The following is a 26388-nucleotide window of genomic DNA, read 5'->3' as shown; positions in this document are numbered from 1 at the left end:
GGAAACGGCTTTTGAACTTACCACCAACTCAAGAGAATCATAATGATGTTACTTTTGATAGCTCAAAGCTTCAGACCCAAAGACAAACCCTTCGCCTTTCTAGCATCCGAAAGAGCAGCAATAATGGCTGCTCCAACACCAGATCCATCTTGAGCCTGCACAATATGTATTGGGTATTCTTTCTCACCTTCCTTGAGTGCTGGGAAGTCAAAGACATCAGCAAGACCTTGGGCAGCACGTTCTGGGAAATGTGGGTACATTGCAAATACAGAACCATCAGCGGCAATGTGACACTTGGAGTGGTTCATTTTCTTGCAAACGGCAGAAATTCCACAGATGGATAGTCTGGCAGCTCTGGTTCCGATAAACTGACAGAGCATGCGAGCAAGCTTACGTTCTTCCAAGGTGGCATCAATGAATAATTGCGAAGAGAACAGGGCAGAAGCCTCTGGCAAATCAATCAAATCATCGTCTCCCTCAATCATAGCTAAAAATGAGGTGTCCAGATGGTAGGGTTTGTGGAGAAGCTTGATCTGTTCTGAGTCTGGTTTGTAGTCCTTGAAAACCAATCCTTCTTCGTACAACTCGCACAGAATCATTCTAAGCAATTCTCCAAGATAGTAACCGGCAGTCATCTTCTCAAACGCCTGCTCGCCAGGTCTTGGGGATTCAGCATCAATGCGCTCATCAAACTTAGTTCTTGGAAGAACTAAATGCTCGTTGTCGAAAGAGCCATATTCACAGTTGATGAGCATGGGGTCAGTAGGCTTGATGTCACTGTACAACTTACCCTGAAGTTTTGGGATATTTTGAACACGGTCAAAATAAGCTCCATTGACACCAGTACCAAAGATGACTCCCATTTCTGTCGTAGCATCGGTGTATCTCGAGGCGACCAATGTTCCGGAGGTGTCGTTGATCAGAGCAACAACCTTGACAGGCACCTTTCTAGCATTCACCTTCTCCATAAGCATTGGTACCACATTGTGGCCCTCCACACCGGGAATATCAAATCCTTTAGTCCAAGTCTTTAAAACACCAGCATCAATAGAAGACTGCAAGCAAGGATAGGAGAAGGTGAAGCCTAATGGGTAAACTGTTCCTTCCGGAACACCAGAAGGGTTTTGGTCCTGGATGAAATCGTCCAAGCACTTGGCAATGAAATCAAACAGCTCGTCTTTGTTACGAGTCGTTCTGAGTTCAGCAGGTATATGGTACTTGTTTTGCTCGGTGGAAAACTTGTGATCGCCCAACAGCTTGACTTTGACCACTCTCAAGTTGGTTCCACCAAGGTCGATGGCCAGGTACTCACCAGTCTCAGAGCCATCTGGATACTCCATTACCCAGGAAGGGATCATTGGAATATTCCCTCCCTTTACCGAATTACCTTTGTTCAACTCATCAACAAAGTGGGTGACAACTTTTTTCAAAGTCTCAGGTGTAACCCAAAAAAGATCCTCGTAGTAATCGATCTTATCAATGAAGGCCTTGGGCAGGGTTGTCAAATCAACAGTAGTAGCAGCAACCATATCAGTATTTGTGTTTGTTTGTTGTTCGTGGTTATTGATACAGAGCAAAACGTGAAGAGCTTAGAGGAAATGGCCTCCTATCTGCAGGAGGTGGTCATTTTATCTGCAATATCTCAGATCTATATGTTTCCGAAAAACCCACGCGGAAAAACCTGACCTGCAGATTGTTCCGGAGAGTGCTCCATGGGGTGGAATGCGGGAGTGGATACCCATCAGCCCATTCCATTTCCGGTTCTCGGCTCGGTCATCAAGGCATTCCCACGCCTGTCCTGTTTTGGTCCAAAAGACCCCCCAAGAAAACCTCATTCGCCACAATGCTTACATCCTATTGGCTGTTTACCTTCTGTGTTATTCTTGTCAATCATGCCACGGCTCTGTCAGTCACTGGACTGACTGCTTTGGCCCGTGGGGAGATCCCAGGCCTCGTATCCGAGCAGGCGCTTAATGAGCCGCTGGATGAGCCGCACGAGTTATCACCGCAACTGGTGATCCAAGAATACGCAACTCAACAAAATGAGGACGATTGGAACGATGAGATTGACCGAGATGAACTCCAAATAATTAAGCGCGAGGAACTGCGTGATGACAAGCCAATGGAGTTGCTCATGGATCTCGAAGTTAGCGCCGCATCAGATTACCTGGGCAAACTCCAAGATGGAGACTTCAAAGGTTTGCTGGAAGATATTAGGTACGAGATGAAAAACGGAGTTCCAGGATCGGTTCTAGATTCGTTCAAAACATTTCTTGGGGTTATTGAAGAAGACAATAGAGAAGAATTGGAATGGGATAGTCATGAGTATGGTTCATACGACCGTGGTGATGATGAGGACGATGACGACGACGACGAAGGTGATAACGGCGATGAAGACGACGATGATGAGAATGGGCATTCCAGCTACGAAAGAAACAGTTACGAGAATGACAATGGTTATCAAATCGATTTCGGGTTGTCTTCAACCTTCGAGACAGACGAAGAGCCAGGGCCAATTGAAGAACTTGTGCTGCCTATCAAAGCAACAATAGCAAAGTTGGGTGATCCCTTCAGGAAAGAAGAAATCATAACTTCCCAAATGAGAGTGGAACAAATCTTTGAGAACCTGGATGCCGAAGCCAAACAGCTGTATGCCGAATCACAGGCAGCAGACAACGACCCCAAAGCACAGAGAGAAGGTGAGATGTTCCTCCCTCCTGACGACAACGAAATCCCTCAAAAATCGGGCGCAAAGAGACTGTTTCCAGGGAGTGAGTTCTCCCTCTTTTTGCTTGGAGTCATGTTGGTGATCTTAGTGTAGATCGGTAGTTAGCCTAATCAAGAGATTTGACCGTGATCCGCACACTACCAGTCGTGTGGCTCTTACACATTTTACATAATCACTACTTAGACACCTAATCCATCTTTGAGCATGTATGGGCTTCTCTCTAGATCCAGTTGGCTACTATTTTTTTTCTATAACAGTTCAGAATTCGAGTAAACCCAAGTCGGATGTCTTTGGTGGAGTCCGGAATTACACAATCCGCATTCGCGGTACGGCTACCAGAGTCCGGGGGCTGTCAAAACTTTAATCCACTCATCTCACCGAAGACCAACTCCCTGAACCCCTGTTTTTGGGCACTGGTGGTTTTTGGTGTAGCCGTTGCTGGAGGGGCTGTTTGCATCGGTCAAAATATCAGTCTGAAATTGACGACGCCGAGAATCAGGAGAACCTCCCGAAATCGCTATGACATAGCCAAGCTGGGCCTGGTGGGTGTGTATGCACTGTTGGCGTTGGTTCTCACAAGCCTTGTTTCCTCTAGAGGATATGACGATCACAAGTTTATGGTGATATCTTATGGAGCTTCGGTTTTGGTGGTGATATTTGGGGTTTTTCCTCTCCATATTGAAGAAGCTAGGGCTTCGCTAATACCCTGTGGGTGTTTGCTCCTATTCTGGGGCTTCCATATAATGATTAATTTGGGACTCCTGATACAGCAAGTATTTGGAGAAGTTGTGCCGATTGCGGCTGATAATGCTGCACCAGTTCTCGCTGTGCTACTGGTTCTTTCTTCTTCGATTCTGTTCCTGGAACTGGCTTATTGGGTAGCCAACGAAAGGCTGGTGGAAGCGTACAAAGCACGAAAAATGAGTACTAATATCCACAACTTGTTCTCTGCGTTGACGTTCTCTTGGATGAACTTTTTGATCAATGAGTGTCACAGAAAACAGACTTTGGATGACAAGGACATTCCTAGTCTTCCAGACATGATAGATGCGAACTACTCTTCTTCCAAAATGAAATATTTCTGGAACAAACAGCTCCAACTCAAAAATAAGAAGGCGTCGCTGCTGATCGCTCTTATCCAATCATTCTGGAGGGTGGTCTCGATTGCATGTTTCTTCGATTTTTCAGAGAGCGTGATTTCATTTGCCCAACCACAACTCCTCAGATTACTGATTGCATACTTCGGTAAAACCACCAATGATTATCCTTTGATCTATGGGTTCTCCCTGGCTTTTGCAATGTTTGTTGTGTCTGTTGCTGAGACATCATTACACAACCAGTACTTCATCAAGACGGTGGAAGCTGGTCTGGGAGCCAGGTCTGCGCTGATGACCTTGGTGTATGAAAAATCGCTCTCAATTTCTCCTGAGGCTAAGATGGAGAGGTCAACGGGTGATATAGTGAACCACATGTCTGTGGATGTGATGAGGGTTCAGGACATGACGGAGTATCTTCAAACGATGGTATCCACCCCAACGAAACTGGCCTTGGCATTATTCTTGTTGTTCCGTATACTTGGTCCCTCTACTTGGGGTGGTATTGTCGTTCTCGCCATCATGCTACCAATCAACTCTTTGCTGGTAAAGCGACTGCGATCATTTCACAAGCAACAGATGAAATTCAAGGATAAACGAACTAGTATTGTATCCGAGATCCTGATGACCATTAAGAGCATTAAGCTTTATGCCTGGGAAAAGCCAATGCTGGAGAAGCTGTCAGATGTGAGAAATAACCAAGAACTGAAAAATCTCAGCAAGATCGGTGTTTTTGCTGCCATAGTCAACTTTGCTTGGACCTGTGTTCCGTTCTTCGTTTCGTGTGTCTCGTTTTCAATCTACGCTTTGACTTCCTCGGAGCCTTTGACACCAGAAATCGTGTTTCCTGCTCTATCCCTTTTCAACTTGTTGAGTGAACCGATATTCGAGATTCCGGCTCTTCTTACTTCCATGATAGAGAGCAGCGTTTCCTTGAATCGGCTATCGTCTTTTCTCACTGCTGATGATATAGACGAGGAACTGGTGCTGAACCTTCCCAAACAGACTAATCATAAAGGAGTCGCTGTAGAAGTCAAAAACTGCACTTTTTTATGGAGCAAGAACTCACCATCTTCTGAGGGTGATGATGAAGAAGCTGTCGTTGACTCAGAAGCGTCCTCAAAAGTTGCACTCAGAGATATCAACTTTACAGCACACAAGGGTGAATTATCGTGCATTATTGGAAGGGTGGGCTCCGGCAAATCCACGTTTATCCAGTCCATTCTTGGTGAGTTGGCATGTGTATCCGCAGATGTGTATCTTCCGGCTTCGATCTCAATCAGAGGCTCTGTGGCTTATTGTTCCCAAGTCGCTTTTATCATGAATGCCACTGTCAAAGAGAACATCTTGTTCGGAGCAAAATTTGACCAAGACTTTTACGATAAAACAATTGCAGCCTGCGAGCTTGTGGCGGATTTGAGTGTTCTTCCTGATGGTGATGATACGCTCGTTGGTGAGAAAGGAATCTCTCTCAGTGGAGGCCAGAAAGCAAGGGTTTCCCTCGCCAGGGCTGTCTACGCTCGTGCTGATGTATATCTATTCGACGATATACTGAGTGCTGTTGATGCTCATGTGGGACAAAACATCGTCAAGAATGTTCTCAGTAACGAAGGTATACTTCACTCGAAAACGAGGATACTTGCAACGAACTCGGTCACCATTCTTCCAACTGCGGATAAGATCACGTTGATAAAGAACAAGTCCATTTTGGAAACAGGCACATTCGGGGCTCTCATGTCTAGCAAATCTGGTGTATATGAATTGATAAAGGAGTTTGGATCATCTGAGGGTGACGACGAGCCTCTAAGCGTTGATTTCGACGCAAACTTGACAGAAGGCCAGGAATCCTCTTCCGTCACATCTGTTGATACATCTTCATCCGAATCCTCAAATGTTTCTCTTGGTTTGGAAAACCACAAAGCGCAATCGCATGAGCTCACCAAAGTATCTTCACACCAAACCCTCAGAAGAGCATCCATGGAATCGGCTCACACTCCTATTCACATTCTCCACCAAGATGAGCATAAGAAGAAAAAGACCTTCATCAAGTCGGAAAAGACAAACGCGGGAAAAGTCAAATGGTCTGTTTATGGCGAGTATGCTAAGGCCTGTGGTTTTGACGGCGTTCTTTTGCTGTTGTTCTTCATGATAATGACTACAACGCTTTCGGTGATGGCCAACTATTGGTTGAAACATTGGTCAGAAAACAACGCAGAGGATGGTGCAAACAGTAGGCCTCTTTGGTTTATCTCGATCTATGCTGTTCTCTGTATAAGTGCCTCTTTGACTACTTTGTTCAAGTCCATCACCATGTGGCTGCTGTGCTCTTTGAGAGGTGCCAGAAATCTGCACGATCGAATGGCCAAAGGTGTTATAGGTTCACCAATGGAGTTCTTTGAGACCACCCCTCTAGGCAGAGTAACCAATAGATTCTCACACGATGTAAACCGTGTCGATGAAAGTTTGGCCAGAATGTTTGTGAGCGTTGGAGACTCGTTATTTCGAATCATTTTCACTCTCGGAGTGATTGGCTATTCGCTCCCCCTCTTTTTGGTATTCATGTGTTGTCTTTCTGTGATCTACTATTACTACCAGAAATTCTATCTCTCTACGAGCAGAGAGTTAAAAAGAATGACCAGCAATGCGAGGTCGCCCATCTACTCCCATCTTCAGGAAACAATCAATGGAACAGATACTATCAGGGCTTTTGGAGAGCAGAACCGGTTCTCTTTGCTGAATATCGGTAACATCAACTACTCCAACAAGTCGCTTTACTCCATGAAGTCAGTGAATCGGTGGTTGTCCACCAGATTGCAATTTCTGGGTTCTGTGATTATCTTTGTCGCATCCTCTCTGGCGATCGTCTCTCTTACCTCTGCGAACCCTATGTCGGCTGGAATGGTAGGTTTGGTGATGAACTATGCTTTGAGGGTAACTAACTCTTTCAATTTCATTGTGAGAAGATCGGTTGAGGTCGAAAGCAATCTCGTGTGTGTAGAGAGGATGCTGGAATATATCAATCTTCCCCAAGAGGAAGATCCCCAAACCGTATCAGAGTTTCCATCACCACCTAAAGAATGGCCAGAGTTCGGAGCTGTTGAGTTTAAGAATTACTCCGCGAGGTACAGAAAGAACCTAGATCCTGTTTTGAGAAATGTGTCTTTATCAATCAAGAGTTGCGAAAAGATTGGAGTTGTGGGAAGAACTGGAGCAGGAAAGAGCACGCTTGCTCTTGCATTGTTCAGACTCATAGAACCAGCGGACGGACATGTGGAAGTTGACCATCTCAATACTGGCAATTTGAAGCTGTTTGACCTGAGAAGGAAACTTAGTATCATTCCTCAAGACTCACAGGCAATAGGTGGAACAGTCAGGATGAATCTGGATCCACTGGGGCAATATACCGACGATCAGCTTTGGTCAGCTTTGGAAATGGCACATCTGAAAGAGCATGTCATGCAAATGACCACTACCAATAAACCCGATGATACCCACGAGTTTCCTCAGAACTCAGTTGGACTGGACGCCAAAGTTGCCGAGGGAGGTTCCAATTTCTCGGTAGGCCAGCGCCAGCTACTTTGTCTGGCTCGCGCATTGCTAAATCCTTCAAAGATCCTGCTGCTGGATGAAGCTACGGCTGCGGTTGATGTTCAAACAGACCGCATTGTACAGGAGACAATTCGGAGCTCTTTCAAAGACAGAACCATCATCACAATTGCTCATAGACTAGACACTGTGATGGACAGTGACAAAATAGTTGTTTTGGAAACGGGAGAAGTCAAAGAATTCGACAGTCCTTCTTCTCTACTGAAAGATAAGACCTCGAAGTTCTACAAATTATGCGAAAGTGGAGGTTATCTCGACCGTTTGGTTGGCGCACACAAGCTCGATGAGGGGGTTTAGTTAAAGATAATCATAGAAATAATATCACGACATTGACTAGTTGTACGCCATTCTTTTGCAAACTGATGGCAACTAAATTGTTGTTATTATAAAATGACGACCAGAGGCCACACCGGTACACAGGAAGCTCCACAGCGTCAAAAGATCACGGATAGGCCAATCAGCACCCTTGTCAAGGAGTCCTTTGAATGCGAGAGGAAGATACTGGAGCTGGATGCTCAAACAATCGTGGCTGATTTGAACATGATGGAGGCAATCAACACGGATGCTGTGTTAAGATACCGAGCTTATGAGAAGCAGTTAAATGCATTGAGTGATTCTGGGAGCAAAATACGACAGCATAGTAAGTATCATGGTCTGTGAGGGCAAACATACAAGGACTAACATTATATTTTCTTCAGGAAAAGACTTTAACGACATTTGCAAACAAATAGACGACATTGAAGTTTCTGTTGATAAGCTTCAGGTTCTTTCGGAAGAGATTGATGAATGGAGTGCTGAGCTTGAAGTGAAGGCGAGGAGGTATATCAAGAACTATAAATGAAGCTAATCGATGAAAGATGGTAAGAGTCATTTCTAGAACTTGAAAGTGTGGGATGGGCTCAATTCGGTTGTATTTGGTCGCATAATGGATCTCTCACATGTCCAGGTGCCTGTCCATCCAGGTGCCTGTCCACAGCTTTTCTAAGTCATAAAAATTCCATTGGTACCATTATAAAGCTGAAAATACTAGTCCAAATATCAAATATCTTGATGGCAACGCAACCTTCACCCGTCCTTGACAAGAGTTTCCTCCTTTGCTTCCACTGCAAACCAAGTTGTTCCCAAGCCCTGTGAGAAAGGATTCTCAGAGGAATCAGACACATTCTCAGCGGTGACATGTTTCTCTTCAATGCGCAAAATTCGAGCCAGTATCCACTCTCTCCCAGTCAGATCGATGTGATTCTTGGTGGACTTCTTTTCACCAGGCCTCTGGTAATTGGTCAGATAGTAATGGGGTGCTCCAATGTTGAACACGGCCCAAGGCACGTTCTGTTGGTCAATGCTCTCGAGATTCACATTTTTGTCAGTGTCAATACTCGAACCTTCAGTTCCGACGGGATCACGGGTTGGCAAAAACAACACCACGTCTTGCAACTTGAAGTTACGAACCTTGATGCATTGCGATAGCACATGATTAAGGGACGATATCTCAGATTTGTGCTGGTTGCATTCCTTCTGGAGAGTTCTGGCAAGTTGCTCCACGTCTCTAAACCTTTTGGCTATCCTCTCTGAGATCATAAGCTTGGTTGCCTTATCAATTCTGGTAAATTTCATGAAGTTCCTGAAGTTAGGGTCAAATGTTTTGATATCAAAGGCATCCAAAAAGTCGTTGTTAGCTTTGTTGACAACATCCCCCTCGCTTTCATCACCAGACTTTCCATGCTTCAGAAGATTGCTGAAGATGTCATTCTCCAATGGCTCGCAACGAATCAAAGGGGAGTATTTCTCAGTTTCGTTCAGCACCTCAGAAGAAATCTCAGCAAAGACATCAGAAGACTCAACATTAGTGTCGGTCATTTTGACCTTTCGTTTTTCTCTGAGGCCCTTAACCCTTCTGATCTTGATGGAGGATGTCTCGTTCTCTGAGGGCTCTCGGATCATCAGAAGACCTACCGACTCAAGTATGACACAGCATAATGCTAGGTTCGATGCGAGTTCCTCTGTAAGCTCTTTGAAGTATGCATATATCAACTCGACTATGCGATCTAGCTGAACGATGATTGTGTCTTTGGATTGCAGTTGGGACTCAAGATCAGATTGGATAGCAACAATGTGCTCATCTCCATCATCTTCCAAATCGTCTATTTTGAGTTTCAAATCACTGATTTCTTGCTGAAATTGCATGATCTCCCTGTTGTAAGCAGATTCTTTCTCCGTCATATTTGCAAGAACATCCTTCTTCATTGTATTGACCTCTTCATACTGTGATCTCCAGTGTTTGTTTTCAGAAGTCAGTCTGTCGTTCTCATCACGCAAACCTGAGATTTCCATTCTCAGTGATGATATAGTAGTCTCAAACGAAGAAGTGAGCGACTCTCTGTTCCGTGACAATTCTCGTTCATGCTCAACTTCAGAATCTTGCAGTTTCATCTGCATTTGCCTATTAAGAGCTCTCATCTCTTCCAACTCCTGCTTGAGTTGAGTGTTTTCCGAGCTCAAGGATGAGGAGTAATTCACGCTTTGGCTGCGGGATCTCAGCTCGGTGCGGAGCCTCGAAACTTCGTCGTTCAAGCTCTGGTTCGTAGAGTTAAGCTCGTTTATCTTGGAACTGACCTCACGGGGGACGGGGCTCTTTCTCTCGCCGATCTGTGGGAAACCATTCTCAAATAGAAGTGTGTTTGAAATTGGAACATTTAGTGGAGAAGTAGACCCAGACCTTGACGATGCTTTGCGAGACTCGTGAGACGGTGTTGACGTTATTTTCGGTCTGGGAGATGGAGATCTGATCACCTGGTCGTTAAACTTGCGAAAGCTGTGTTGATGCAATAAGTTTTCCAGAGTCCTGATCCTAGCCTCGTAACCCCTTATGAGTTTTTCATTATTCTTTGTGTTGTTCAGTAGCGAATCAGTGACCTCAGAAGAAGCATCTTTTTCTCCGTCAATGCTCTTCTCGTTTTGTGTGATTAAAATCTTGAACCCCTCCATCTCGAAATTCTTCACAAACTCACGCAGCTGTCTCACAAAACTGGGATCATTCCCATCGAGAGTACCCAATGCATTAAGCGACTCAAACGTTCTCGTTGGGCTTCTTTCCTGGAGCAAGTTCTGGTCTGCCCCAAACTCTTGCAACATGCTGAAGAGATGGGAAACAATCTCCATATTGTATCCACATTCTCTGAGACTTCTCAAATAGTTCATAATATCATTTAAGGAAACAAAATCCGCAATCACTTCCCAAATATCCTTTTTGCGAGTAAGTCCTCTTGTCTGGGCCTGTTGCGCAGCAAAATTGTATGTTTGTACCACGTTTGTGTTGATCTTGCGCATAACCTTTCCCAAAGAGAGCAGACGATCGTGTTGATTTGATTCCTCCGGTTGCAGGGGCTGGGGAGGTGGTGAATTCGCTCTCGAGTTGCCTCTGGAAATGCTCCCATCAGTCAAAACAACTTTAGGAGACAACAAATGTTCTTCAACAAACTTCTTCTTTTGAGAATCACTCAGAGCAAAAAGTGCATTACTGCCCTCTGCTACTGGGGAATCAGATATCTTCATCTGATCTAACGAGAAAGCCTCGATCCATCTTGATCTGGTGGAAGACTCGTTGAATTTGATCAGTTCAAATATCTCGTTCGTACGGTAGGCAATCTTTTGAACATTCTCAACCCATTTCAACCGTTTCATGTTGGCGACCAGCCATGATCCAAATAGAATTGGCAAGTCCTTCACGATAGATAGTCGCAATTCTGCATTGCGAAATTCCTCCATGGAGTTCTTGACAGAGTTGTTCAAACTGTTTCTTGCTTTGGAAACATTCAAGCTCACTAATCCAGCAGTCACAAAACTTGTGGACATAATCTGAGATTGCAGCTTTTGCCTCTTGAGAATCTTCTTTAGCTGTTTTTGATAAAGCTGATCAGCCAGCTCAATGATCCTGGGAACCATGGTTCCAGAGGATCTCGTATACAGGTCCACCACCATGTGGATTTTTTCAATGGCCTTGGCAGATAAGTCTGCAGATGTTGCTGAGGCAGTAGTTATCAGTTCTTCAAAAGAAGGCAGACTCTTTGAGTGGTATGTGATTTGTGATACCAACCCTTCTAGTTCTTGAAATCCCTCATTCTCAGCTTCCGTCATCGCCAATTCTGAGGAAGGCTGTAAGTACTCAGTGCGAACGTCATCATATTGGGTGTTGAGCTTAGATTTTGGGCTCAATATCTCCCTTTCAATGGCCATTCTGAGCTTCCCTAGAGACTCGGTTGTTTGTCTCATTGCTTTAGTAGACTGTTGTGAATACGCCAGCAAATTCCTTTCGTCCAGTAACTCCGAGATCCTGATCGTGACCACACTATCAAGATCCGACTTTGCAACAGAAAATCGTATCCTTTGTAGTACATCGAGATATGATCTCCAAGACTCGTTCAATGCGTTCTTCTTGACCGATTCCAGTTGATCCACAGTCTCAGCAAACTCTCTCTGCAGCGTCCCCGTCAGTATGTTCAGATATTGAAGCAGCACATTCAGAGAAGCCACAATTGCAGCAGTTTCTTTGCCCTCCTGAAGTTCACCTTCTGAAGAACAAACTGTCTTGCGGAAGTCCGAAAGCAACGCAGCTGCCCAACCAGTGTTTCGCTTCAAAGAGTTGAGAAGTAGCCTCAGGTCGTTCAAGCTGATATCTTTCGACTTGATAGAGCTATTCTTCAAAACAGGTCTCAGACTATCCACATACCTCTTCAAGTCCTCGTTGTTCAAAGGAGAGGCCATTGGCTTGATCATGCTGATCAAATCTCTGTTGTTCAGTTCTTGTACTATCTCCTCAGGAACGATATCCTTGGAAATAAGCCTTCTGTCAAACACGTAAATCTCTGTTGTTTCCTCTCTGATTAACATGGAGAATTTCAGCTTGATCCCAAAAGGGGTCAGCAAGAACAGATTGTCCACAGGAATGTTGAAGCTCGAACTAACATGACCTTTAAAGTTATCAAAGGTGGTGAAGTTATAGGCATTCGTCAACAGGGTCTCACCAGTTATAGAATTGAATATTTGTAGCGTTGGAATTCTGGGACCCAGCTGGTGCTGTGACGACACCATAGACACCCTCTTGTTAGAGCTCATGATGTTTCGTATTGGTTGTGTGGCGAATCAGCGCATAGGCTAACGCAAGTAACCCCAACTTTTAAGGTGTGGTTGTGTTCAATTGGCTATTACGTTGTTCCAAATGTCTAACCAAAAAAAGAAATATGGTCCAGCTGAAAGGGCTGTACCAAATACCTATCGACTTCCCTCCTAAAAGTTTTTTGAAGTATGAGAATATTACTGGTAAGAAGAATCTCAATCAAGCAAGAGACCGAATGAGGAACCTATTTAGGAGATGATGATGTGTGCAGGCCTCAAGTCCGTTTTGGGGGTAAATTTTTCAGTCCACAAGGGTGGAAGCAATAAGGGAATATCTTAAATAATTCACTACTTTCATCTATATCCTCACAAAACTCTCACGACCCGCTATATCATGACCATTGTCTACTCTCAGTTCGAGTTTGACGCCAGCACGAAGCTCGAGGGCCGCAATGACGCAATGAAGCAGATCACCAAGCTCATTGATGTGCACCTCTCTGAGCCCTACTCGATATACGTCTACCGTTTCTTCTTGAACTCGTGGCCACAGCTGTGCTATACTGCTGTTGACTCTGAGGATCCTGATACCATCATCGCGTGCATCATCTCGAAAGTTGAGCCTCATAGAAACGTGCGCATGAGAGGCTACATAGGGATGCTGGCAGTGGAGCCCAAATTCAGAGGGTTGGGCATAGCTAAGACGCTCATAGATAAGAGTCTCACCACAATGATCGACCAGTATAACACAGATGAAATCATTCTGGAAACTGAGGTTGATAACAAGAAAGCGTTGCAGTTGTACGAGAATTTTGGATTCATAAGGACTAAGAGGCTGTTCAGATACTACCTCAATAAGCACGATGCCTATAGACTTGTGTTGCCTGTCACCCATAAGGCGTGCATACGAACTCCGTTTTTGGAGCAAATTATATAGCAAGAAAGAACACCGAAGTGTATCACTACTACTGTTTCTCCGGGAAAGCATTTCTCAAATTTAAATAACAAATTTCAAGTTTACTCTTCATCCTCAAACTTAGGTGCCAGATAGAATCTCAGGTAACCACTTGGAAGTTGGTATTCGAACAAAGCGGGTTGCTTATCACACAATTTGATAGTGACCTGGGATGCCAGAGGGGTGGACTTAATGATGTCGTTCAAGTACTTGGCACCGAATGTGAGGTTGATTGGTTTCTCAAGAGTGATTCTGACAGACTCCTCGGTCTTTTCCAGGTCGGTGAAGGACTTGATAACTACCGAACCAGAACCAAAGTCTCCCTCAGAGTTGAACTTGACAGAGTCCTTGGTGATGATGATCTGCAATGACTCAGACAAAGTCTTCATGTCGCGACAAATCTTGGCGAATTCTGCGGATGGCATGTTGACAACAGCATCGAACTTCATGTCCTCAATCTTCAAGAAGTCCTGGTCGATGTCCATCAACTTCAGCGAATATTCTGCAATTCTGTCCCTTCTTTTGTCCTCAAAGATCAAATTAAGAGCATCTGGAGAGTCCTCGGCCACCAAAGTCAGCATGTCGGACGCGTTACCGTTCTTAATAATCTTGTTCAGGGACTCCATCTCGAGACCAAGAACGATGTTTCTGTCACATCTATAGTCTTCAAAGGAACCAGCCTCAATCAGCAAAGAAATAAGCAAAACTCTCGAGTCGTCAATGGCCTGGACGGAGATACCGTTCTCAGTACAGTTGAAGTTACACAACTTGACGGAGTCTTTCATAGCGTCAATGACCTGTAGCCTTGTTAGTCGCCGCCATGTGAAACCGCGAATTCTGAGATGTGCAATGTGCGGTGTAGCCCTCAGAAAGACATGCACAAAAATGATATTATCAACAACTTACCTTCTTCAAAAGCGAGGCCTCGTCAAATTTACCTTCAAGCATGGTTAGATGTGTGTTATTATAGTGGGATTAGTTGTGATAGAAGAATCATGGAAAGAAGACGCGTTGCTTCGAATATTGAAATATGGAACCGCGTCTTGATTATTAGGTTTATGCACTACCATAAATTTGCTTGCGCGCACTACCCGCTTTTCCCGCGAGATGTGTATCCACATGTGATAGCAGACATGCTTCAAAGGACATAGCTTGCCACCCAAAACTCACAAAGACTCACCGCTAATTGTCCAACGCTGGAATTTCAATTGCCATGCAATATGTTGGAAGAGCCATTGGCTCCGTGTCGAAGACGTGGAGCTCCATTAACCCGGCCACACTTTCGGGAGCGATCGATGTGATAGTTGTCGAGCAGGACAATGGTGATCTGGCATGTTCTCCATTTCACGTCCGATTTGGTAAATTCCAGCTGCTGAGGCCATCACAAAAAAAGGTTGATTTTATAGTGAATGGCGAGAAAACCAATTTGCCCATGAAATTGGGAGATGGCGGTGAAGCTTTTTTCGTGTTCGAGACTGAAGCTGAAGTTCCTTCTGAACTGCAAACGTCGCCTGTGATATCGCCAGTTAGTTCACCTTCATCGCTAGGATCGCCTTCTAGGCCATCTACTTCATCCCCGTTGCAGGAGCCGGAATTTCTGGATATTGGTGAAGGAATTACTGATGATGGGGCCATAGAGAAGCCTGCTATATACACCTCACCGCCTTCTGACCAGAGTTCTGCAGCTCCTTCTTCACCAATACCGCACAGACTCACCAGCGAAAAGATGCATGAGATCTCCAAGAAGCTCATTACCAAGAACATACCCTCCAGAGTCGATGCCAATGGCAATATTGAGTTCGACATGATGGGCTACAAGAGCAACGACCAGACTGCTGAAGAATCAGAAGCCCATTTGAGACAACTGTTGAAGGACGAGTTAGGTGACTCGTTTGATCTTAATTCGCAGATTGCGAGGGACCTTCACGGAAACCTGATTCTGAACAGCACTGACGAGTTGGCTGCTGACTTCACAGACTCAGTGTCCACTCTGGGGACTTCGCCTCCTGAATATCCCACAAGCATGAGCTCTGCGAACTCTATTACATCCACAGTCTCTGACTTGAATACAGACACTCCAGAGGGCTTGACTGGTTTGAACCATTTCAAGACACTGAGACTGACTTCGGAGCAATTGAAGTGTCTCGGACTGAAAAAAGGCGAGAACGAAATCAAATTCGCTGTTAACAGCGGGAAATCTGTGATTTCGGCCAGATTATTCTTTTGGAAGTATGACGTTCCTATTGTGATATCGGATATTGATGGAACTATCACGAAATCGGATGCCCTTGGTCATGTCTTGACCATTTTGGGAAGAGACTGGACACATGCAGGTGTCGCCAAACTTTTCAAGGACATCCAAATGAATGGATATAACATCATGTACTTGACCTCTAGATCTGTTGGTCAGGCAGATTCTACGAGGTACTATCTTCAGGGAGTGATCCAGGATGGAATCCAGCTTCCTCCAGGTCCTGTGATATTGTCGCCAGATAGAACCCTAGCTGCAATCAGACGCGAAATGGTGTTGAAGAGACCAGAAGTGTTCAAAATGGCTTGTTTGCATGACATAAAGCTTCTGTATGAATCATCAGATAAGGAATCTATGGAAACGCCGTTCTATGCGGGCTTTGGAAACCGTATCACGGATGCATTGTCATATCGCAGTGTCGGGGTACCCTCCTCAAAGATCTTTACGATCAACCCCGATGGTGAAGTTCATATGGAATTGCTGGAAATGGCAGGTTACAAGTCTTCCTACGTGAATATCGGAGAACTGGTGGACTACTTCTTTCCTCCTGCTCGTGCCAGTGGGTATACCCAAACAGTGGCCGGGTCCAAGGTAATAAGCAATCACGATCAGTACACGGATTTGAACTTCTGGAGAGAGCCCGTTCCTGAAATAAGTGATCTGGAGGATGACAATCTTTCCGTTGATAGCGAAGAGGCGGCGTTGAGACAGAAGAAGCAAGAACAGAGTGAAATAAAGAGTCCGAAATTTGTGAACCCCACGCTGAAATATCCAAGTCCCGAGGCCTTGGACCCAACTGCGGAGACCGCTGATTCGTCGTATGTGGACCAGCTTGATGACGAAGATGATTACGACGAAGATGACGAAGATTACGATTATACAGATTCAGAGGAAGGTGATTACGATGATGATGGAGAGGAGGAAGAAGATGAAGAAGCAGAAGCCAATGGTGATGATGACGATGCCAGCGAAGAAGAAGTAGACGGCGACGACATTGATGACGATCTCAAACACATTGATGAAAGCTATGCTGTTGAGCAAAATTCCACGAATGGTTTAATGATCCACAACAAAAAGAGATCCAGCTCATCTGTTAGTGGGTCCTCGGATTTTCAGGCCTCTGGAGATTTCATCCGTGCTAGTGCGATGCTCAAAAATTTGAAGATTGAGGAGGCCGATTAAAGCAAAGAACGAAGTGGTTTTATGTTGTAGTCTTTAAGTAAGCGCTACGTAAAAAGTTACGGTTTCTCTTTTTTCATATTCTTCTGATTATAATTGCTATATTTGACTCGTCATGCCGATATCTGAGGATTTGACGATAAAGCTCTTTGAGGAGACCGCGAAACACGGAAGTGTGGAAACAGACGAGCACGCCTCCGATAAGAACAACAGATTCACGAACCGTGCAATAAATTCATATTCCAATAGGGGAAACAAGCTATTTGACCAATCGCATGGAAAGGACTGTTCTAGACTGTCTGATAAGGAGTCCAGATTGGATGTCGAGATAGTGAATTATGAGAACAACGATTCGAGGCTGGTTCTTGGAAACAGGAAACGCAGACTAGCTCAGTTGGTTGCCGAGCAGAATGATGAGGAGGGGCTCGATGCATGGAGCGATGATGACGATGATGACGATGAAAATCCTCTGCAGAATCTAGACCTGGTATCTATCCTGAAACCAATCCAGGATCCGAGCGAGATCGTGACGAGGAAGGCTGTTTCCTCGACATACACCAGTTCCCACTTGACAAATCTAGCCAAAGAAACGATTGAATTCATCGAGCGCGAACAGGATACGGTGATACAGATGTCCAAGCTTATCAGCATGTTTTTGGGGGACGATTACAGGAACCTGCTACCTGATAACCTGAAGCTGCCTAAATATGACCACCATCTCACGGACGGAATTGTTGAAAGTGTGGAAAATTCAGAGGTGATGGAAGAGGAGGAAGGTGATAAGAATTCTTCTTCGAATGGGGACTTGAAGACTGAATTTGAAGATCGTCGTATGACCAGAGCACAGTCCAACCAAGTTGCAAATCCAATCAACTTGGAAGATCCTTTCTTTGACCTACCGCAGTTCAAGGTGGATCCCGACTTTGGAGTGGATGCAAAAGATGCGGATGAAACAAGGCAGCTACTGGAAATTGCGCTACAGAGGAACGAAGAGTACATCAGGTCCTTGAAGGTGATCAGATCGGGCTTCGTGAGAGCCGACAGACTCAAGAACACTATCTATAAATGGTGCCAGGAGATCAACGGTGATATCGAATCACCATGAGCCACTGGTGCGTAAATCTAGTACAGGAATCATGTTTGCGTTGTGGATCTTTTGGTCGCGGAAGAAGGGACTGACACATGTATCAACTATGCCCTCGAACAACCCGTAGATCAACTGCTTGAGGTCATCTCCAGTCTGCTTAAAGTCAGGATATGAATTGACCTCTAGCAAGTGACAGTTCAGGCTCTCGTCAACCAGAAAATCGATCCCAAAGGTCTCAAATGCATTGGGCAATGGCTGAAAGTTGAACTTATCAACATTGACAGCTGCCTCGAACAGGTCTTTCAAAATGGCCTGTAGTCTCTGAATAATTATGCTCTTGGAGTCGTCGCTCAAACATGATTGGCCAAACTCAACGACATTGGTGGTCAAATCATCGTCACCCTTGCCTACCTGCAAACAAGTGTTGGTCAAATGGCCGTCCATCAGTAAGGCATCATTGCCTTCGGGCTTGATATACTCGTCACTTGAGAAGAGCATGAGCATGCGGTTGTATAAAAATACCTCGATGGAACCGTTGCATACCACATAGGATCTAATATGAAACTTCCGATTACCGTATTGTGGCAGTAGCAACGGTAAATCGATGTACTCCTGGATCACGAAGTGACGAAGCTGGGAAGTGATAACACCATTATTGTCATCGTGGTCTTGCTCCTCGTCTTCATCTTCATCCTCATCTTCTTCAAAAGAGTCGAAAATTGCCTGAAGCTCATCCTGGGTTCTGAAAAGTCTTATTCCTTGACCTTTATCGCTCATACTGGGCTTCAAGATCCACGTCTTCGCAAGGGTAGCCTCATTGGCACTCATTTCATCACGCAACTCATAGCAATCGTCCAGAGAATCGTCCAGAAATTCCGCATAATCAAGCTCAAATTCAAAAGTGGTTGGAAATGCCTTTTTCAGAACAGACTCTGGGTTCTTGGAAAGATATCTCGCAATCGTGTTGGCAAGATAGTGCTTTCTGATGAGAGACTTCCTGAACACATACGAACACGCCTTGTAGTTGTTATCCTGCATCAGCAGATCGAAGTCTAACTGCTCATAATCCCCGAACTGGACGACTTTCCCCTTGAAATCAGACGGTATGGAATGTATGCTCTTGAACGGAATGTCTGCCTTTTTGAGTGCCGACACAATGGCAGGATAGACGTACTCCGATTCTTCCAGGGATAAAACAACTAGTTCTGGGATAGTACTAGAAAATTCCAATTAATAAATTAAATTCGACAAGAGAATGTACACAAAAAAAACAGAATGTACCTACTCTTCGAGTTTGATCTCCCCCACGTTGACGTTATCACACTGCTTGAAAACGGCTTTCAATGCAGTCACACTAAATAACTGTTAGTAGATGCGCTGGCGAAATTCGAGATAATCTTGGTGTTCCCGATACTGTTAATACATACCTGATCTTTCCATCGCTGACGATCTTTCCGTCTGTTGGCTCAGTCGTCTGTTCGATAAACTTGTGGACGTAATCAAAGTCCGGATTCCACTCGAATTTTTCACCGTCTTCAGCTGTAGCATCCACAATGTCCTTTTCCCAGTCAGTCACCTTAGTCTTGGATCTGGATTCATCCTTTGGAGTGTACAAAGAAGTCCATCTGTTCTCCAGAATGGGTGCATACTGGATTACCGTAGTTCCCAGCTTCAAGTCTGGCCTGAGAGGAATGTTGATGGTGTAAAGATCTGCGTCTTTGCTCCAATTGGAGTAAAGCTGTTGTACAAGCTTGACTGCGATCTTGGATGCCTCTTTGAGTATGGGCTCGTCAATGTCTTTGGTCTCAAAAGCATACGAAAGTCCAATTGCCCTCTTATTCATCAAAGCACCTTCCATAGCAGCACCTACGGTACCGGAGGACATGATGTAGAGGGCAGTAGAATTTCTGCCAAAGTTAGGACCGCTGATCACCAAGTCAATCTCGCCCTTGGACTTGTCGTAAAGATGGTGAACACCAATGTCAGCACACGAGGCCGGAGTTCCATCCAGCAAAATCCACTCCTGTGCAGTCTTGCGTAGTTCATCCTGAGGCTGGGGAAAGGGACCCTGGTAGGAATTATCGGTTGGCGAATTCGTGAGGTTAGTATAGGCATACTTGGCGGTGAGATCCTTGCCTGCAAAATGGGCCTTTCCGATCCAGGACCTCTGCTGGGATGGAACCACGATCGTCAGATCCCAATTTGTGAAATTCTTGACTGCCCAGACGAAGAAGCTTATGTATGGCGAAGCCGCATCACTTGGAGGTCCATCATCGTTGGTTAACTGGTGGTGTTAGTCTAGCACTCTGGAGAACGTCAAAACAATATACGGAAATCACCAGTACTCACCAAGATATGCATTCTGTTCAGGGTTGGTCTATTGAGTGGAAACCGCTCTTCTGTAGTGTTTGTCCCTTGTTCAAAGATCAAATGCAACGTTTCAATAGAAGTCCTCTAGAACAAGCCAAAAGACAAACCCTTCAAAAGCAACGGGCCCTGTGCAAAGGAATTGGGCGTGCGATGGCACAATTTTCCCAACCTGGAAGCTAATTCCTGGACTTATCACATGGGAAATTGGGGATAGGCTGGGACAGACTGGACAGTTCCACGACTTTTGGCAGGTGATCTCTTCATGGACCGGCTGAGATCAGAACATTTGTCTAAACGCTGATCATAGCATAACCATTGAAATGACTAGACTTTGAATGAGGCTTAGATCTCTAAGCTACCACTTTATCCCGTGACAATCGCCGTCATCGTCGTGCGCACTTCTTTTCATTATCATGTGATCTTCTCAATAAACGATCTAAACGGTTTTGGCACTCGCACATATAAAACGCGACGCTCTCGAAGTTGTATGCACTTTTAAACATCAGGTCATTTTCCAAACGTTCAAGACATCACCGATTTCGCACGGTTTTAGTTCTTCCAAAGTATATTTTGTTTGCAGTCACTCGCTTAGACTACAGTTGTACCATACAATTATACGCTTGACCTCTTGATCCTGCTTTCTGCACACCACTTCGACCAACCTGAACCTACGACTCTCTACCACACCTTCCATGGCTGATTACGACGTGATAGTTATTGGAGCTGGTGTTGTTGGTCCTTGTCTTGCCACAATAATGGCAAGACAAGGCCGCAAAGTTCTCATAGTTGAAAGAGACTGGTCAATGCCAAATAGGATCGTTGGTGAGCTATTGCAGCCCGGTGGGCTGAACGCCCTGAAAGAAATGGGCATGATAGGAGCAATCAGCCATATTGGAGCGATTCCAGTGAAGGGCTATTGTGTTTCAAACTACGGACAGAAGGTTGATATTCCATATCCTTCCAAGGACAGACAACCCAGGCTGACCCCTGTGCCGGGATGTGTGTTTGGTGGAAACGATAAGTTTCAATCTGACGAAAGTCTTGACTTCGAAGAATGGGACCAAGACGATTGTGTGAGAGGTGTTTCGTTCCATCACGGTGACTTTTTGCAGAATCTAAGGGAGATCTGCAAAAGAGAGCCCAATGTTACCTGGAAACAGTGTAACGTGGTCAGCCTTATCAAAGAGGGTGAGGCTGTGAAAGGAATCAACGCTTTGACAGACGATAAGACCAAAGTCTCATACACCGCACTGCAGACTTTTTGCTGTGACGGCATATACTCAAAATTCAGAAAGACCTTATCCGAAAAAAATGTCCCCAAAATCGAGTCATACTTTGTGGGTTTAACTCTGAAAGATGCTGTTCTTCCCAAATCCCAGCACGGAAATGTGATCCTGGGAAATCATGCACCAGTCTTGATCTACCAGATATCTGAGCATGACTCCAGGGTTCTGTGTGCTTATCCTTCCGCAAAATTACCACCTCGTCAACAGGTGCAAGAGTACCTTTCCACCAATGTGTTGCCCGACCTTCCCGAATGTGTCAAGCCAAGTTTCAAAGAGGCGCTAGAACAAGAATACAGATCCATGCCCAACCAATTCCTCACTGCCAAGCCCAATACTGTTCCGGGAGTGATTTTCGTGGGTGATGCCTTGAACATGAGGCATCCTCTCACCGGTGGTGGAATGACAGTGGGACTGAACGATGCTGCTCTGTTGGGCAAATTCCTTTCTCCTGTGGAGATTCCGGATTTATCTGATAGCCAGGCAGTTTTGGAGCAGCTGTCGAAGTTTCACAAGGAGAGGAAAAATCTGGACTCTGTGATTAACGTGTTGTCGATTGCATTATACTCACTGTTTGCTGCTGACAGTTCTGCCCTGAACATTCTCAAGAACGGATGTTTCAGATACTTTGAGAGAGGTGGAGAATGTGTGACTGGCCCGGTTAGTTTACTGGCTGGTATGACTCCTAAGCCATTCGTTCTTTTCAACCATTTCTTCAGTGTGGCACTCTACGGGATCATGATTAACTTCCGCAAGAGAGGCTGGGCTGGAGTTCATCTTGCCATTGTGGAGTGTTTTGTTACCCTCTACACCGCCGTTGTGGTTTTCACGCCGTATCTCGCGGGGGAATTGTTCTCGTGAAGTGGTAGATGTGGGCTTAAATGGCCAAGGCCCGTGTATATATATGGTACGATTGGATATAGTTAGATAAATCAGCCTGGCTATATTGACCAGAATGACTACAATGACTGTGTTGATAAACATGCCAGAAATACTAATATAAATCTGTGAAAAAAAACATTTTCTGTATGTATATTACAAGTCGATAAATCACAATTTTTGAAGTACATTTGCGTATTCTGCAGATAGGGCTGGTCTTGATTGCCCTTATCTGCCACTACCGTTTCGGCCTGAGATGCGCACATTTCCCGCAATAGAGCCTGAACGATATCTCCATCTCCAACCATTCTAATCTTTCCCAGAACTAATCAAATATAGCTGCTCCCTTTCCTCAAATGGACCACTCATCTCACTCAGCTCACGCTTATCATGACATGCCAATGCCTGGGGATGGAGATATGTCTCCCAGTTGCAAGATGAACATGCTACTAACATGGGATTACCAAGACCTATGTGTCTTGAGCTCCTCGTGGCACATAAAGAACACAACTGGTTTGGTTTTAAGTTTGTTTGCTGTGATTCTAATCTCAATGGGATATGAATACACAAAGTTCTGGATACACACATGGGAAAAGAGACAGAGTAAGTAGGACTGGAATCGGAAGTCTGAGGGTTCACGTTGAAGATACTAACCATATACAAAGCAGATTCATTGAGTGTCAAACCGGTCAAGATTAAGAGAACTCTGTTTTATTCTTTGCAGGTGTTTTACTCGTTCATGATCATGTTGATTTTCATGTCTTTCAACTGGTGGTTGATGATAAGCGTTGCTGTTGGCGCAGGCCTCGGTCACTACGTATGGGGCTCGAGAATTAGTGGAAGCTCACAAAGCTTGGCCTGTCATTGAAGTACTTATGTGATTTGAAGAAATGATTTAAACAGAAACCGTCCAATCGCTGTTGATTTTCACCTGGGGGTTCTTAATAGTGATTGCTCCCTCCGAAGACTCGTACTGTGCAACCCATTGTTCTCCTCCTTGCGAGACTTTGATTTCCTTGCTTGGCTTCAGATCTCCAATGAAGATAATCCTTTCCACCGTCACTCTAGCGAGCGATTGCACAAAGGGCTGGTCGAGACCTCCCGTAACCGAAGACGACAGCTTTCTGCCATCGAAGGTGAACGCGACATTAACGAAATCTCCCAGCTCGTTGTCGAAAGTCTCACCGTCGTCAATGTATAGTTTTCCTGAAGCCGAACCTTTTGAGCTGAGAGCAATTACCAGAGTGTATGGGTCGTATTTCATCAGCTTCGAGGATCTTCTGTATCTCTGCTTCATGGCAACCACATGACCACCTTTGATGAAGACGGGGATCTTCTCGAGCGGTGCTTCCACCGTATGGAAGCCTTGTCCATGGAGCGCAATGAAGGTCTGGAAGTCGTAATAGAGCTCATCATCTGGAAGATACACATCGACGGATGTTGCACCCTCATCCACCACAGGTTTTACCAGAAGACCAGAGTTCCCCACGAAAAACTCATCCTCAATACCGTAGGACGCAACGTTGTTAGGCGTCTCATAAAATACTGGCCTCATCACTGGTGTCCCCACAGTATGACTCTCTTGGAAAGCAGTATAGAAAACAGGCAAAAGAGCGTATCTCAGTCTAACTGCATCTCTCATTATAGACGTGTATGGTTCGCCTGCAATCCAAGGCTCTCGCCTTCTAGAGTCGATGTGAGCGTGTGCTCTGAAGAAGGGGTACCATATACCTGTCTGGTACCACCTAACCAACAACTCTTTGCTTGGATCTCCAAAAAATCCGCCTACATCTGCTCCTGCAAATGGCATTCCAACAACGTTGAGGGTGAGCACCATTGGAATGGAGCCTCTAAGGTATTCCCATTTGGCCATGTTGTCTCCTGTCCACATGGCTGCCGTCCGCTGAGAACCAGAAAAGAACGATCTCGTTAAAATGAATGGGCGCTGGTTGTAGAATCTTGTCTTCAAAGCGTCATATGTAGCCTCATGAAAAGTCATTCCATAAAGATTGTGAACAGATCTGTGCTCCCAGTTCTGGAAATGGACCAAGTCTTTCGGAGCAGAGGTCTCAGGTCCGTTGAACACCGATGGCTCGTTCATGTCATTCCATATGTGCAAGTTCTGTGAGTTTCCCATCAGCCTTGAGCCATTCACATACAACTCGGACCAGTATTGACTGGCCTCAGGGTCAAGTGTGTCAATCCAGACACTTTCACCAGGCCAACAGTGGCCGTGGTAGGTCTTTTTGCAGTCAGAATCGCGAACTCCCAAGCTGTGCTTGACAACATAATCGCTGACCTCGTAATTGACCTTGAGATGTGGATCAATAATCACCACCATGTAACGACCAGTTTCATCGAGAACAGAGAGCATCCTGTCGGGATCCGGGAACAGCTCTTTCTTCCAGGTGAAGTACTTTTTCTCCTCGGTATATTCAATGTCTAGCCAGATCGTGTCATATGGGATTCCGTACTTGTCCATGTTATTGTGGACTTGCAAAACGTCGGACTCGTCGTTATAATTCCACCTGCATTGGTGATATCCTAATGAGAACAGGTTGGGTAATTGGACAAAACCGGTGAGGGACCCATAAGAGGTAGACAGTTCCTGTGGTGATTCTTTCACGAAAAATACCACATCCAAAACTCCAGATTCCGACATCCAATGAGAAGTGGTTCTCTTCTCTGTAGTTAACGTAGATTCTCCATGCTTTACTCTCTCAATGTCAACATAAGTATCAGCACTGTTCATCCAAAAGACACCACTTGCAAATCCGGGCTTGACACCAAACATGAAAGGAATGGCTCCGTACATTGGCAATCTGCTATTGATCTCATACTCGAAAATGTCCACATTGTACAGCCTGTAAGGCTCGGCACCAACGGTATCTTTTAGTTCGAGAGAGTCGGCATGCTCTGGAATGCCATAAACATGGTCATATCCCACGAATGATACATCCACAGACACTGATTCTGGTCCGAACGGTAGTTTGTCCTTCTTGCTGTCCTTGAAGCTGTCCTGAAAGCTGTCAAAAGTAGATTCTTCTGGAGAGACATGGATGGAATCCTCGGCCGTTTGTTCCTCTTTCGTCCTGAAATGTTCGATGTTCAGTAGGTTATCGTGGTTCAAAATCAATTGAGTCTCTCCTTTGTATTTTACAGCAACTTTGAAGGGATAGTACTGTACTGATGTTTCATACTCGCCATATTTCAACTGGAGACTGTCAGATGACGTCTTCACCTCAACAGCACCTTTCTCGGCAATTCGAGGTTTCCCATCTTGCAATGCCCAGTCAGCAGCCTCATTGTATCTCCTCGTCTTCAATTTCCCATTAGAAACCCCAAGACCGCCCACAAGCCTCCGGGCCTCGTCAATCGTCAGTCTCAGGTTGCTGTCCTCCAGAACACTAATGGTGAACGGCAGTCCAACAACAGACCCATCATTCAAGGACTTCTCTATCAGCCCCGAAACTGTACCGTTATCGTGAGCAAGTATGGATTCTATGTTCACTGAGTATCTAGGCTGGTATTCACCTCCAGCCTTGGCTATCTCACCTGCTAGATGTCTGTTCCTGGAACAAAAGCCTGACTGCTCGCATGTCTTAAAAAGGTATGATTTCACACCTTCCACAGGTGTACAAATAAATACAATTGAAATCCAAAGCGAAAATAAACAGCTGATAACGCGCATGGCTTGTTATCACGAAAGAATTGAGATCAAAAGGTGAGAGCGTGTTGTAGGCGTGTCAGGAAAAGGAATCCAAGGCCAAGGCAGATGGCCGTGTTTCCCCGCCTAAAATTACGAAACAAACGATCGCACACAACTTTTCAGTCTTCTGAGAAGCGA

The 26388-nt window shown here is 45.1% G+C and overlaps 13 protein-coding genes across 13 annotated transcripts; 8 read left to right on the top strand and 5 right to left on the bottom strand.

Annotated features, from left to right (window-relative positions):
- Positions 1–62: 62 nt before the first annotated feature.
- KUCA_T00000805001 (uncharacterized protein) lies at positions 63–1529 on the bottom strand (the record flags this gene model as incomplete). The annotated part of the gene is made up of 1 exon (XM_022605379.1): positions 63–1529. One exon carries the CDS (start codon positions 1527–1529, stop codon positions 63–65), a length of 1467 nt encoding a protein of 488 aa, XP_022456853.1.
- Positions 1530–1843: 314 nt separating this feature from the next.
- KUCA_T00000804001 (uncharacterized protein) lies at positions 1844–2821 on the top strand (the record flags this gene model as incomplete). Its single annotated transcript, XM_022605378.1, has 1 exon — positions 1844–2821. The coding sequence occupies one exon, from the start codon at positions 1844–1846 to the stop codon at positions 2819–2821; it is 978 nt and encodes a 325-aa protein (XP_022456852.1).
- A 191-nt stretch (positions 2822–3012) lies between these two features.
- KUCA_T00000803001 (uncharacterized protein) lies at positions 3013–7725 on the top strand (the record flags this gene model as incomplete). Its single annotated transcript, XM_022605377.1, has 1 exon — positions 3013–7725. The coding sequence occupies one exon, from the start codon at positions 3013–3015 to the stop codon at positions 7723–7725; it is 4713 nt and encodes a 1570-aa protein (XP_022456851.1).
- Positions 7726–7818: 93 nt separating this feature from the next.
- KUCA_T00000802001 (uncharacterized protein) lies at positions 7819–8269 on the top strand (the record flags this gene model as incomplete). Its single annotated transcript, XM_022605376.1, has 2 exons — positions 7819–8068; positions 8160–8269. The coding sequence occupies 2 exons, from the start codon at positions 7819–7821 to the stop codon at positions 8267–8269; spliced, it is 360 nt and encodes a 119-aa protein (XP_022456850.1).
- Positions 8270–8493: 224 nt separating this feature from the next.
- KUCA_T00000801001 (uncharacterized protein) lies at positions 8494–12540 on the bottom strand (the record flags this gene model as incomplete). Its single annotated transcript, XM_022605375.1, has 1 exon — positions 8494–12540. The coding sequence occupies one exon, from the start codon at positions 12538–12540 to the stop codon at positions 8494–8496; it is 4047 nt and encodes a 1348-aa protein (XP_022456849.1).
- A 394-nt stretch (positions 12541–12934) lies between these two features.
- KUCA_T00000800001 (uncharacterized protein) lies at positions 12935–13474 on the top strand (the record flags this gene model as incomplete). Its single annotated transcript, XM_022605373.1, has 1 exon — positions 12935–13474. The coding sequence occupies one exon, from the start codon at positions 12935–12937 to the stop codon at positions 13472–13474; it is 540 nt and encodes a 179-aa protein (XP_022456848.1).
- Positions 13475–13554: 80 nt separating this feature from the next.
- Positions 13555–14440, bottom strand: KUCA_T00000799001 (uncharacterized protein; the record flags this gene model as incomplete). The annotated part of the gene is made up of 2 exons (XM_022605372.1): positions 13555–14289; positions 14399–14440. The coding sequence occupies 2 exons, from the start codon at positions 14438–14440 to the stop codon at positions 13555–13557; spliced, it is 777 nt and encodes a 258-aa protein (XP_022456847.1).
- Positions 14441–14705: 265 nt separating this feature from the next.
- Positions 14706–16925, top strand: KUCA_T00000798001 (uncharacterized protein; the record flags this gene model as incomplete). Its single annotated transcript, XM_022605371.1, has 1 exon — positions 14706–16925. One exon carries the CDS (start codon positions 14706–14708, stop codon positions 16923–16925), a length of 2220 nt encoding a protein of 739 aa, XP_022456846.1.
- A 1093-nt stretch (positions 16926–18018) lies between these two features.
- KUCA_T00000797001 (uncharacterized protein) lies at positions 18019–20370 on the bottom strand (the record flags this gene model as incomplete). The annotated part of the gene is made up of 3 exons (XM_022605370.1): positions 18019–19225; positions 19437–20293; positions 20359–20370. 3 exons carry the CDS (start codon positions 20368–20370, stop codon positions 18019–18021), a joined length of 2076 nt encoding a protein of 691 aa, XP_022456845.1.
- Positions 20371–21071: 701 nt separating this feature from the next.
- KUCA_T00000796001 (uncharacterized protein) lies at positions 21072–22523 on the top strand (the record flags this gene model as incomplete). The annotated part of the gene is made up of 1 exon (XM_022605369.1): positions 21072–22523. One exon carries the CDS (start codon positions 21072–21074, stop codon positions 22521–22523), a length of 1452 nt encoding a protein of 483 aa, XP_022456844.1.
- Positions 22524–22978: 455 nt separating this feature from the next.
- On the top strand, positions 22979–23152 carry KUCA_T00000795001 (uncharacterized protein; the record flags this gene model as incomplete). Its single annotated transcript, XM_022605368.1, has 1 exon — positions 22979–23152. One exon carries the CDS (start codon positions 22979–22981, stop codon positions 23150–23152), a length of 174 nt encoding a protein of 57 aa, XP_022456843.1.
- A 128-nt stretch (positions 23153–23280) lies between these two features.
- Positions 23281–23409, top strand: KUCA_T00000794001 (uncharacterized protein; the record flags this gene model as incomplete). The annotated part of the gene is made up of 1 exon (XM_022605367.1): positions 23281–23409. One exon carries the CDS (start codon positions 23281–23283, stop codon positions 23407–23409), a length of 129 nt encoding a protein of 42 aa, XP_022456842.1.
- A 27-nt stretch (positions 23410–23436) lies between these two features.
- On the bottom strand, positions 23437–26232 carry KUCA_T00000793001 (uncharacterized protein; the record flags this gene model as incomplete). Its single annotated transcript, XM_022605366.1, has 1 exon — positions 23437–26232. The coding sequence occupies one exon, from the start codon at positions 26230–26232 to the stop codon at positions 23437–23439; it is 2796 nt and encodes a 931-aa protein (XP_022456841.1).
- Positions 26233–26388: the final 156 nt, after the last annotated feature.

The sequence above is a fragment of the Kuraishia capsulata genome, genomic scaffold (genome assembly GCF_000576695.1).
Source record: "Kuraishia capsulata CBS 1993 genomic scaffold, Kuraishia_capsulata_scaffold_1, whole genome shotgun sequence".
In the NCBI taxonomy this organism is placed as follows: Eukaryota; Fungi; Ascomycota; class Pichiomycetes; order Pichiales; family Pichiaceae; genus Kuraishia; species Kuraishia capsulata.
This window is presented reverse-complemented; position numbering and strand designations above follow the sequence as displayed.